The 12,411-nt window shown below is 41.9% G+C and overlaps 1 protein-coding gene across 1 annotated transcript in view; it reads right to left on the bottom strand.

Annotated features, from left to right (window-relative positions):
- Positions 1-12,411, bottom strand: part of myo3b (myosin IIIB) — a gene marked incomplete at both ends in the record, with an annotated part of 51,953 nt that overhangs the window by 15,920 nt on the left and 23,622 nt on the right. Inside the window, 5 exons of the mRNA XM_083996974.1 lie at positions 66-177; positions 1,964-2,169; positions 3,627-3,704; positions 4,868-4,888; positions 5,724-5,803. Coding sequence (XP_083853100.1) covers positions 66-177; positions 1,964-2,169; positions 3,627-3,704; positions 4,868-4,888; positions 5,724-5,803 — 497 coding nt within the window. The remainder of the gene's footprint in view (positions 1-65; positions 178-1,963; positions 2,170-3,626; positions 3,705-4,867; positions 4,889-5,723; positions 5,804-12,411) is intronic.

Here is a 12,411-nt window from a genome sequence, read left to right as displayed (position 1 = left end):
ATCACAAAGGTAAACATAAAAGCATTTCTTCACTCTTTCACTTGTCTTTGGTGTTATTAAGTTACCTTTGTCTTCCCCAGCACCCAGCCTTCTAGTTTTGCCCGCTCCAGTATGGCAACAGCGTTTTCTCTGCTGGTCTCAGGCATCTGGTGAGCCCGAAATGCAAGGTAGTAATATCTGTGAAATGAGGAACAATAAATCTTTTTTTTTTCAATGTAGGTATAGTACATTCACAGCAGATTAACAGAGCTGGGTTAAAAGGTTTAATAAGACTTTAATAAAGACTCTTTGGTTACATTATGAAATGAATTACATACACACACAATATACAGTATATTTACCTGTTCACATGGAGAGAGTAGTAACAAATCTTAACACCTTATACACTCCATATATTCAAAGTGTTATTAGAAGCACTATAGCTGGCCCACTCAGTCTGAGAAAAAAAAAAAAGTGCCTGACTAAGACGCGAGTCTTCAACAGAGGCCCTTTGTTTGAGCTCTTTTGAATGGATCATCGTCTCTTATTTCAGCGGCCATAGAAGATGCCCATCAGCCCAAGCCTATCAGTGTGCATCAGCTCCACGGCACGTTTTATCGCTGACATTGTCTGGATCCATCCACTGATCCCCTTGTTGTAGTTTACAAAATACCAGCATAGGACAAAGTGGCTCTAACTGTTTGCTCAGGGACATCAAGGCTCCAAAACTACTGGTTCATCTCTTGTGTTCTGGTGCTGGTCAAAAACAAGAACAACAACGAGAAGAAAAACTTCTTTGAACTCCCTTCCCCGCCTCAGTCTACAGCCTTTCATTCTAATTCCTGTTGATACCTGTTATTTCTTTGATGGTAAATACAAAGCACTGCTTGGAAACATCAGACGAGCCTTTGATATGAGAGCACAAATTTAAATCAGTTTTCACTAAAGGTGCAGTTTAGCCGTTCAAGTCTATCTGTACGACTTCTACCAGGCTCAGGTGGGATGATATGGATTCGATAGTAAGGTTGAAATATAGTCAGAAGTGGTAATACACCCTCACATTCACACACTTCATGCAGAGCTGTTGCTGAGAAAACAATAAAATCATCAGCTTGGGTGAATGATGCAATTTCAGTAATCACTCCTTAAAAGTGGAAGCAGAAGTGGAGTGTGAGGGAAAAACCATGTGACCATTCAAAGTTTTAGTTCAACAGAATGAAGTTTCCCTTAAGCATTAACACCAAGCAGCCATCTTAAAGCTTTTTTTTTTTCTCCTACGGGCCACAAGCACAAGTTAATTACATTTTATATCATCTTATAGTCTGCACATTAGAGGTGGCTGGAATATTTTTCAAAGGAAAATTGATCAAACATAAGTTTCCCACAGACTCGCCTGAGTGTGTGTATTTTGTAGGTAGAGGATGGTATGGTATACGCTTCTTAAACCTGGGGTTGGACAGTCAAACAGGAGTGTGTAGCACTTATTAGCAGTTATCAGATCATGTCCCACATTTTTAAAAACAAAAACAACACCCTTACATAAAGTTCCCCTAATGATGAAATCTTGTTTTAATTGTGTTCTAATGTATACCAATGGGACGAGGAGACTGCACTTGAGCTTTTCCAGGTCACTGAGTTAAAGAACAAACTCTTTATGAATAGTAAAAGGAAATCCATTAAAATGCATCACCCCTTATAATCACAGTTCCTCCCTGTTTGAATTTCATCCATATTTTCCAGACTGTAGTATCCACCCAGTTAAAAGAGCTGTAGGATTTAGTCTTGCACTATCACTAATGACTGCCAATTAGTCAGCCTCTTGCTCTGCTCAACTTGTACCCCTATCTAATTAACCAACCCGTGTTTTTGTGTGATACAGAGCATGGCTCGCTTGTTCTGCACTATCTCTGGGGTTGTGTCAGCACTCAGCATGTGTGTGCGCGCTGCGGAGTGGAGGTGCTGCCTCTCTCGACGCTGCTCTTACCTGTTGACAAACTCCTCAAACAGGATGCGGTGGGAGTAGCCTTGCCGGCGGATGTTCACCGTCTCCAGGATGCCTGTGTAGCGCAGCTGCACCATCACCCTCTCCTTGAAGAAGCGCAGCGCCTGCCTGTCATCGTTGGGTTTGATGCAGCGCACAAAGTGTGGCTGACCCACCACCATCTTAGACAGCAAGTCCATCAAGGAGTACTGCAGACACACGACGAGACAACAACAAACAGCAGGCAGAGGCGAGTTGAGAAAACCAGAGAGCAGTTAACGTATGAATTCACATTATCTAAGTCTGGCGGTGCAAGTTCAGCGATGATGATTTGCACTTCAAAGAGAATCCGGCTTTGTCCCGACGTAGATGTGTGTTTGATAACAGAGTTTAAGCTGAATAATAATTGACAGTCTTAATCACGCTCAACAGGATTGGGCAGAGACTTTTCTCACATAAAAAATGTAAATAAAAGATTTTTTCACCTTGGAGGCAGCAGAACCAGCTGTACACACATCTAACAAACCCAAATATCAAACACATCATCACCATATAAAATCCTCATGGCCAATGTGTTAGCCAAGTATAGCTTATTCACCCACTATTCTTTTTTTTGGCTGTGTTGTTCTCCACCAACTTCTTATTCACCAGTGACTTCATCAGACATTTTGTCGCTGACAACTTCTAGCAGCCACTTTGAGTAAATGAACACAGGCACAGGTTTTTATATCAGCAAAGTAAACTTGATCTTAATTTGGTAAGAAGCCTCCTTTTTTCTGTTGTCCTCAAGAAGTCGTTCGCTGTGTTTTTGATGTTTGCCGATGCAAAGGCATCACATCTTCAGTGTCTTTCACATTAAAAGCACCCCAGTGCCTCTGTATAATTAATCACTTCTGACCTACCTAAACCTTGTATCGTGAAAAACCTTCATGGAGGACAGAGTTACAATAACAGCAAATTAGCAATCAACTGAAAAATGATTTATCAGTGCATCAGGCCAGTGCTACTGTTGAGCAAAGGGTGCAAAATGTGTTGATGCATTGATTAGTGCTAAATTTACCAAGATTTTTCAGAATATCTTCAATTCTGTCAGGAGGAAATGATGTGATATAAAATTATTTATGTTTCCACCAAGAAGGATTATACTTGCAATGATCATTGGCTCTGCTCAACTAGGTACAGCAGCTTAATGTTAATCAAATTTGTATGAGCTACAAACAAGATCGTTTGAAGCTTGGAAATAAATAATAAAGTTTTAGGTGCTCTGCCAAACCTAAACAGTCGCTGTCAAGTGTCACATTTTTTCTTAGATTTAATCTGTATTAGAGAAATTTTTATTCTTAGAAAACGCTTGCATGCAGTTTGCAAGCTAGAGAGATTGTGTGAAGACTTAACTCTGTGTTTCAACATTGGCGGGTTTCTAAATTTCATACTTGCCTGCTACACTTTTTAACCAACAACAATAATATAATTTGTTAGTATAATGTTCCAATAAGAAGATATTTTTGATATTAGTGCAACTACCAAATGTTAATAAAATTGTATTACAGTTTGCTTTTGCCAACACAATTAAGTATTTTAGTTAAAAATAGAAAAGTACAGTTCATAATAAATGGTCGCTTGTTGTGAGACAGTTGCTCGAAGCAAAAAAGGGAAAAACACCTACACGGAAATAGGAGGCCACAGTCTGTCTTCTCATGGTGGTGGTTTCATCAGGGTGACGCATCATCTCCATGGTGTCCACCTGAACACAAACATTCACACTGAACACGCTGCACCCACAGACAGCAGCAGACGCAGGCTCGGGAGTAGGACTGAAAACGCAGCAGATTCAAATGAGATGCCATTTTATTTGCAACCTGATGTCCTCAGTGGGCTCTGCAGAGATAAAGGTATTATTACAGCAGGTCTCTTTCTCCTAAATGGGCCAGTTGGGAACACACAGCTGTACTAACTGTGCCGTCTGTATAACGCAGCCCCATAAACACTTATAGCTAACAATCTGGAGAATAGTTCTGCACTGCTGTGGGGCATGGGAAGATTGCAGAGCATTCTGAGTAATGAGACTAGCCGTCACCAAGCAGACAGTCATCCTGACGACGACAGATTAACGAGGACACAATATAAGCTTTTTAATGGCCTACGCAATTCATGGCTTCATCAAAATTAATGATGCAATAGATATTTTATGGTAAGTCTACATAGCAAAGTGCATATCTTAAGACTTTATTTTATCCTTGCGTGGAGAAAGAAAGGTACGTCAAATATTCTGAGGCACCCGATCAGGGGAAGTGGACGCTTTGACACTTGGCTATTCTGAAAGCAGATCATAGAGAAGTACAAACCCTTATCTGGGATTTAACTTCCACTATCCTAACAACTGCCATACTACTTTAATCTGGTTGTACTGGTAACTTTTAATGTCACTTTCTGTCAACTTCTCCCCGACTCTGATTGAGAACATGACTGCATACATATTACATCAATCAGGCTGAGTTGTTATGAAGACGTCCTTGTTCAAGGAATAACAGAGAAGTTCAACAAAGTAGAACTGTTTTGCTACTGTTATTTTCTCCCCAAATTATGGCCAGTGTTTGTCTCATGTTAAGTATTTCTATACTCTAAAAAGATACATCACAGAGACTTTGTTTACATTAATAACGCTGAATTGTGGCTGTGTGAAAAAATAGTTCAAAAGAAATGATTTACATTTTCCAAAAACAGACCGTGATTGATGTTGGAAGAGTGAAGCTGCACATGATTCAGAGTCAGTGAAACATAGTTTCACTATGAATACGATGATGTTCAGTTCACATCATGTACTTTCAGTGACCGCTTGTAATATATAACACGTCTGTGATTCAGGAAAAGTGAATCTAGATTCAGAAACTTCAACTGAAGTCTTACCTTCAATAGGTATTTGGGAGACTTTGAGAACGACACATGTAGAGGAATGACATGCAAAGAAAGGAAGAGAGAGAAAGGGATAGACAAGAAGTAAAAAGGCTGAAATTCATCTTTATCTTTGAGAGGTTTTGCTGTATATAAGATTTCTTTTTGCCTTTACACAGAGCTAGTGATTCAACAAAGATACTGTCACTTCCACTAGAAATGACATCTCACAGATATTTTGATATGATCCTTTAAGTAAGGTATAAACACATATAGTGAAATGAAGCGTGTGTCCAGAGGTGAAAGAGTCACTGCTATTAAAGAGACTTTTGGGGGAACTGCTTCTAAAATACAGCAAAGTGTGTGTGACACCATACAAAGGTACCCAAATATACTCTGCATGCAGAACCTGAGTTCTTCATGATCATGATACATGATTAGGAAACATTATAGTAGGCAGACATTTTCAAAATGCCCCTTTAAGAGTTGCTACGACATGAATAATGACTGTGGAAAACCATCATGGCCTCTTACTGAATGAAGCATGTAGATGTACTTTTCTGCCTTTGTGCTTTTGTGTTATTTACAAAAATAAACCTTTAATTTTAAAATACTTTCTTGCTCATTAAAAGCAACAATCGTTTGCCAGTCTGAGAAACTACTTTTAAAGTCGTAGACACCAAATGCCAGATGGCGATGCTGCATCACCACAAGCAAGGCAGCAAACATAACAGGGTACTCAATTAATGTGGCCATGCTCCACAGCACAGGTTTTTACTGGGTTTCTTATGGTGCAATGCCTGTGAGCAACAAATAAAAAACAATATGCTCTCAGATGTGATGATTTGTGCCACAGGAGCACAAGTCTCACCTTGGTACGTCCTGAACCGAGCTGAGGTGGCAGAGATCTGGAGGCTGCGGTGACCCTGGCCCTGGACGTCGCCAGATTTCCTGTTTGAAACAAAACCACAACCATGAGATACTCATAAGTAGTAACATCAGGACTTGTTTAAAGCTGCTCTGTGAAATGAAGACACGATGATAGCCAAGAGTGAACTATGGGGTGATGCTCTTTGTCAACACACAAAACCAAAAGGCGAACAAGGTGAACGACTAACACTTTAGAGCGGTGCTGTATTAACAGTAGTGTTCATAACGCAGCACAGTATAAAAGACGGTTCAGAGAGAGCCCAAATCTGAGCCGAATCCCGCGGACTCAGGAGTGCAGCTGCGTGCACAGCAGTCCAACAGCCCCACACACAGCGGAGAGGATATGAACATAGCATATGCAAGACAGTCTGAACATTTCAAAGTTTCTGCACAAGATGTCCAAATGTTTTCTCTGGCTATATCTTCAGAGGCTAAACTGTGATTAATAGCAGTGAAAGACGCCTTTGAAGCAGGATTGGTGACATCAAAGTCCTAATCCATGGGTGGCAGGATTTTTATAATGAGTGGGAAGTATCTTAACACATTTCAAAGGGTTTACTCCATGAATAAACAATAGCTGCACAGATGTGCCACACACACCTTTAGAAAAATATGTCTGCAGACACAGGAGGCAGCCTTACCCAAGCAGCCGTGTATGGCAAGGAGGAAAACCTTTGTAAGTTTTTTAAGATAAAGCTGAAGTGACAGGCCAACAATTGTTCTAGATTTTCCACCGCACACAGGCGAACTTCGAAAAATGCAAATATGTAGTCGGCTTCCCCTATATAATTTCAAGACTCGCGTCAGTTGTTAAGGACATGGTCTGACAGCGAGCCACACACTTCGACACCGGATCAGCGCCTGCCTTTCTCACAGGACTCTGCAGTCTGCGCTAGCAAGTGTGTATTAGAAGCATCAATCAAACACTGGAGAGATCAAAATCAATTTATGATGGATTAATTACCAGCCAGACCACTTCTAACTTTAGACAAAGAATGTCGTATTTGTGCCAAAGGTTTTGCAGTGAGCTGAAGCAATGTGGTGTCTCATGGGACAAACAAACACACACACACACTTATGCGCACACTTACACTCGAGCACCCCCCCACACACACACGCACACACACAGACATACTCTGCTGTAGTCAAAACAACCCAAAACATATGATGTGAGAGCACATCAAAAGAGTCTTTTAAGCTCGTAGTGATGCTGCTTTTAGCATTTGACAGTTATCTGCTAATTTTTATTTATTTATCTACTCATTTATTCAGTTATTAATACATCTTGCGTTTGGCAAACAAACAAAATTCTAGATGCTCTGTAAAATTTGCACTTGTACATGTTTTTGTAAAAGTAATCGCAGATCGAGAATCTGACGCTTGAAACAGCAGAAAGGAAAAATGTAAAATATTGGTAACGTGGAAATGCGATCAGTTTACTGCGCGTTATAAACACGTTTGTGAGAGGGCCTTATGTTTAGCATCAAGGGGACACAGATTTTACAACCTCAAACGGCCCTTCGGCACAATCTACACAAAGAAACACACATACACACACACACACACAAAAAGTATGATCTTTGAGAACAGGAGCCGTTAAACTGTGTCGGGTATATTACCAGCACACAGGCAGGGAGGGCCCTGCTCCAATTAGCCCAGAGTAAAGCTGGATGGATTAATTGGAGTGGGTCTTGTGCAAATGAAGTGCGCTCTCTCCTCTCCCCATTAGTGCTGCTGGGCCAGATCATCTGAGCACATTTGTCATGATGAATTAGCGGCTGCGAGTGGAACGGGCTCGTGGAGTGTCACTGTGCTTTCACGCCTCTCACTTCCATGACACCATCAAGGGGAGATGAAGGGGCTGCGCCGCGATGAGAGAAACTATGACAGTTGTACCTAAGCCTTGCAAATGGACACTCACTGCTTTCTTCGTGTATTCCTTAGTGGGTCGTATTAATTCATTCTTCTGGCGGGTTTCATATCCCCTCCTGACTAGATGATTAGAGCATGGGTTAATAGTCAGTATCCTCAAAGATATCCGCCTCCTGAGACATGAAACCAAGGGAACACCTGTGATGTCCGGCCTGAAAGAAGACCTTCTAATTTAGATACAGTGGGGAACTTGTCTAATGATGTGGATAATAATTATTCAAGCACAGACACAAGCAAGAAAGGGGAAATTTGTTCTTTGACAGTGGATTCAGCAAAAGAAAAAGGTCACATATGATTTTTGTTAGAGCGAGAGGGAGTTTGTACTTTTGTCAGTGCTCTGAAATGATGGAAATAAAACGAGAGAGGAGTTTTAATGTAAAGTATTAATAACTGAAAGAGGCGGACAGGTGAAGGGAATACTTCCCATCAGGTCATTCAGTCTTGAGAAACAGGCGGCGGAGGAGCGTCCCACTGTTCGTTTCTGCTTCATGCATGTTGCTCTTGGCATGGATTCCCAGGACAAACACAGAGAGGCAATGTGGTGTGTGTGTGTGTGTGTGTGTATGAGTGTGTGTGTAGTGATGGTGCAGGGGGGAGAAAAAGCCTTCCTTGGCATCTGTGCGTTCACTTTGAAAATTAAGCCCAGCAAGAATCCTGTAGGAAAAAAAAAGCTCAAGCTGGCAGTTGTATTGGGGTTCTATTGACAAGAATAGTCAATGTGCTTGGGATTAAAAAGCAATCCCGCGTTCAATATGACACCTCCCTACACGCTTTTATGAGTGCCAGTGTGCGCCTTGTACTTCAGAAGCTGTGGATCGAGCTGTCGACACGGGGGACAATCAAAGTTGTAAGAGAGAGCAGCCTTTCCCGAGCTGAGTGAGCAGAGGCTTGCTGGATATCTCCGCCACTCTCCCGCTCTCTTTTTGAAAACATGTGATCTAGAAACTCAACTCAGCAACCAAGCAAATGAGATTAAAGCACCCATAACCCCCCGCCACCCTCCCCACCCTCCATAACCACCACCGTTTATGCCTAGAGATGGCTCCGGGGGCTGTTGATTTAAATGCCATCCACTACTGTCAGAGCAGATCAATCATAAAAAGCATGGTGTAATTGGCTTTTAGTGACACAACACTGTGTTGCATTTATCAAAGGATGTTGTACCATGTGACTTAGGAGGACCGGCTCCTCACTATTGATGTGCGGGGCCATCAGAAATCCCACTGCTGACTCAAAAAATTCTCCAATACCCCGATTAGGAGAGAAAATGAACAAAAGTATTACTTGGTGAGTGTCTCTCTTGATAGCAAAAGTGTGTGGAAGTCTGGTGAAAAGACTGTGGTATCTGCCCACTGGGATGAAAAAGGCTTCTGCTGGGAAAGAACAAAGAGCCGAATGTGTCATATCTCTGGGAGAAGCCTGTCATTCCTACACAGGAGCATCTCCTTACAAGACGGGAGACGGAGTGAGATGCACAGGAGACCGGCAACTGTGGCTTCAAGTGAAGATGTAAAAAACAAAATATGTAAATTGTTCCACACACATGAGCTTGACCTTATAACCTCAGATCTCCTAAAATAGTGTCACATAGTGTCACTTGACTTGTGCCACTGTAAAATATGAACAAGACTTTACTGAAGATTGAAATTTATGGCAGAAAGAGACATGATAGCTTGAAGACACAGATCAGTTTGAGCCTCTTCAGTGGCTCAGCATTATAAACACTACACAAAACCGCAAGCAGTGGGTCGGTGCGTGGCGCAGTGGTTAAAGCGGCCGCCCCATGTAGAGGCTACAGTCCTCAACGCAGGCGTCCCCGGTTCAAATCCCGCGTCGGGCAGACCTTTCCTGCATGTCATTCCCCCTCTCTCTGCCTCCCCCTTTCCTGTCTATCTCACTATGTACTATCAAAAAAGGCAAAAAAGCCCCCCCCAAAAAAAACTGCAAACAGTGGTGGAGATCGGTAGCCCTAGCACAATGTAGGGCCATGCAATACAGCCCTTATAAGCGGTATATACAATGTACAGATGGATGGGAGTATAAGCATTTTTACTTAAGTACAGTATCAGTATACAGTAAACCTACATTCAGTAACTTCTCCAAATGAGGCGTATCGATGTCATGGTTGTCTGCTTTAGACAGGCTTTTCAAAGCATTGACAGAAAACTGTCACAACAACAGCACGAATCCAATCTCACTATTTTCGGCCTGATAACATTTTTTTTCTTCCAGTGGCATTTGTTAAGATGTTAAATGAAAGACGACTTCTTGCTAAAATGAGAGGAAACACCACGTGCTACCGTAGGTCAGGGATGGACTGTCTTTGACTTCATCCCAGGACACCGACTCCGATCATGCCAGGCCGCTCATTTTGTGGACTAACCCTATTTGTTGTTATAAGCGTCTCACAGACTAGTTCTAAATTTGACCACTGTGTTCATCTGGGGATAAATTAACCAGAAAAAATTTGGGGCCGACCAACAATTAGGAAAAAAAAAGTTCAAATATTGTGTTTAAATCATTTTAACCATTGCATGATATTAAAGGAGAAATTGAAGGCGTTGTGTTCTATATAGAAATAGCTGAATTGTAATGTAATGTAGGCCATAATTATATTAAATCAATAAGTTAACAGAGCCTTAGGTGAAAGGCAGTAGTTTTCTCTGCTCTCACTTGCTCTTTCTTAACAAGAGAAAACAAAAACCATATGACTCCTTTCTGGTAACAACTATTTACTCTTAATAAAATCAAACATCCTTTCATTGACTGACATTATCAAACACAAACTGAGTCTGGAAAGATAAAACTGGCAGGGGCATGTCCACAGCAGCAGGCAGTGTGCGGACACACACGTGTCAGCAAGCAAACAGAGGTTCAGTAAGGTAACCATCACGCACAGGTAAGTGGTGTGGCCTGAGGTGGGTCAGCTCAGGTCTGCCTGAGTTTTATTCTACTTCCACTGACCGCTCATGTCAGGCCAACAGCAACTAGGGCTCCTCATAGACTGTCTGCTATTGCCAGGTGTACCTATAGCTCCACCATCAGCTCTGGATGCAAGTTTAATAATTCAAATTCTCAGCCGACTTGCTTAATAATTCTGAAATTATATCAACACAGTGCAGGTTCCACATGTTATAGCGTTAAAACCCTGGCAAAGATAAATGGTGCATTTCAATATGCAAGAATAAAGGAAGAAAATATGTCTTTATACTACACTATCTGCGAACTTAACCATTTCAAAGGGAAGCACATCACTCCATTTTCATTGTTCTCTCACAAAGGACTGGCAGGCTGGAGGTATAGGGTGTATGTGCAGATGTGCTGTGGTACAAGCAGCAGGGCCCGGCAGCCCCGAGGCTACACACACACACACACACACACACACACACACACACACACACACACACACACACACACACACACACACACACACACACACACACACACACACACACACACACACACACACACACACACACACACACACACACAGAGAGACCCATGCATATGACCACAGGCTGCTCAGGCCCTGGTAGGCCTGACTGAACCCAGCCAATTCAAACACTGTGATCCCCCTGATCTGGGAAAGGCCCTGGCTCTGAGGAATTTGTCCATGCAAATACATCCCATTTCCTCTGACAAAACACCACCACATGTCCAAGTCTCAAGGACCCACATTCTGCAGGGCTCAAGTGGCCTCACTATTCACCGCCTGGGAGCTTTTTACTTTCTGGGGCCTTCCTAGTTTCCTACTGTTCTCAAAACATGAACCGCATCGTTACTCAGACACTCTCATTTCCAATCTGGAGTGTGGAAGAAAAAATAAAGCAGGTATTGGGTCACATGAGATATTACACAAATGTTGAACGGTGTGGTCGTTTTTAGCTAAATATAAAGTAAAAGAAAAACATCAGGTTTAGCGGGATTGTTTCTGTGATATGTGTCCCAGCTGAGGTATTAACATCCTTTGCATGTGTGTGTGTGTGTGTGTGGTTTGACATCCCAGAGCCATTATTTTACTTCCATCACAGTGTCAGGCTGCAGGTCTACAAGGGTGTCCCCTAGTGGTGACACTTTGAGGAGGAGACCCAGAGTGTGAAACCACCCTGGTGCAAAACAGATTTCCATCAGATTCCCCCCAGATAATGGTAATTTCACAGATAACAGTGAATCTATAATGTGAACTAAAATGCAAATTAAATCCCCCCACAAATTTTACCCTGAAGAATAGATTTATAATTTTCTTATGCTATACTCTATCTCACTGTAAACGGCGCTCCATCTTTTCCAGAATGATAAGCTGGAGCTGGAGTGCTTCATAGCTTTTATCTAATGAGATGATCTGCAGTTTCACAAAACTGCAATAAGAAAATTGGACCTCCAACTCCAAAGAAATAACAGAGACGCGTATTGGAGACCAACTTGCTCTAAATGAACTTGGAAAAGAATCTATATGCCGACTGCGAGCGTGGGCAAAGCTTTTAAGGATAAAAAGGTTAAAACCGCACAACACAGGAATAGTTTATTTCTCTGATAAATCATCACATTAACTCGATCCAACAGTCTGAATGGCAGGACAGACAAAAGTGCAGTGGAACAAAAGGAAATAAAGAAGCTTTTAGACCAAACTGACATTATGTCAGCAGCAATAAACATTACAGCACATCTTAGCTTCCGTTCAGTGCTTTTGTGCACTG

This window comes from Trachurus trachurus (genome assembly GCF_905171665.1).
Source record: "Trachurus trachurus genome assembly, chromosome: 21".
NCBI lineage: Eukaryota > Metazoa > Chordata > Actinopteri > Carangiformes > Carangidae > Trachurus > Trachurus trachurus.
This window is presented reverse-complemented; position numbering and strand designations above follow the sequence as displayed.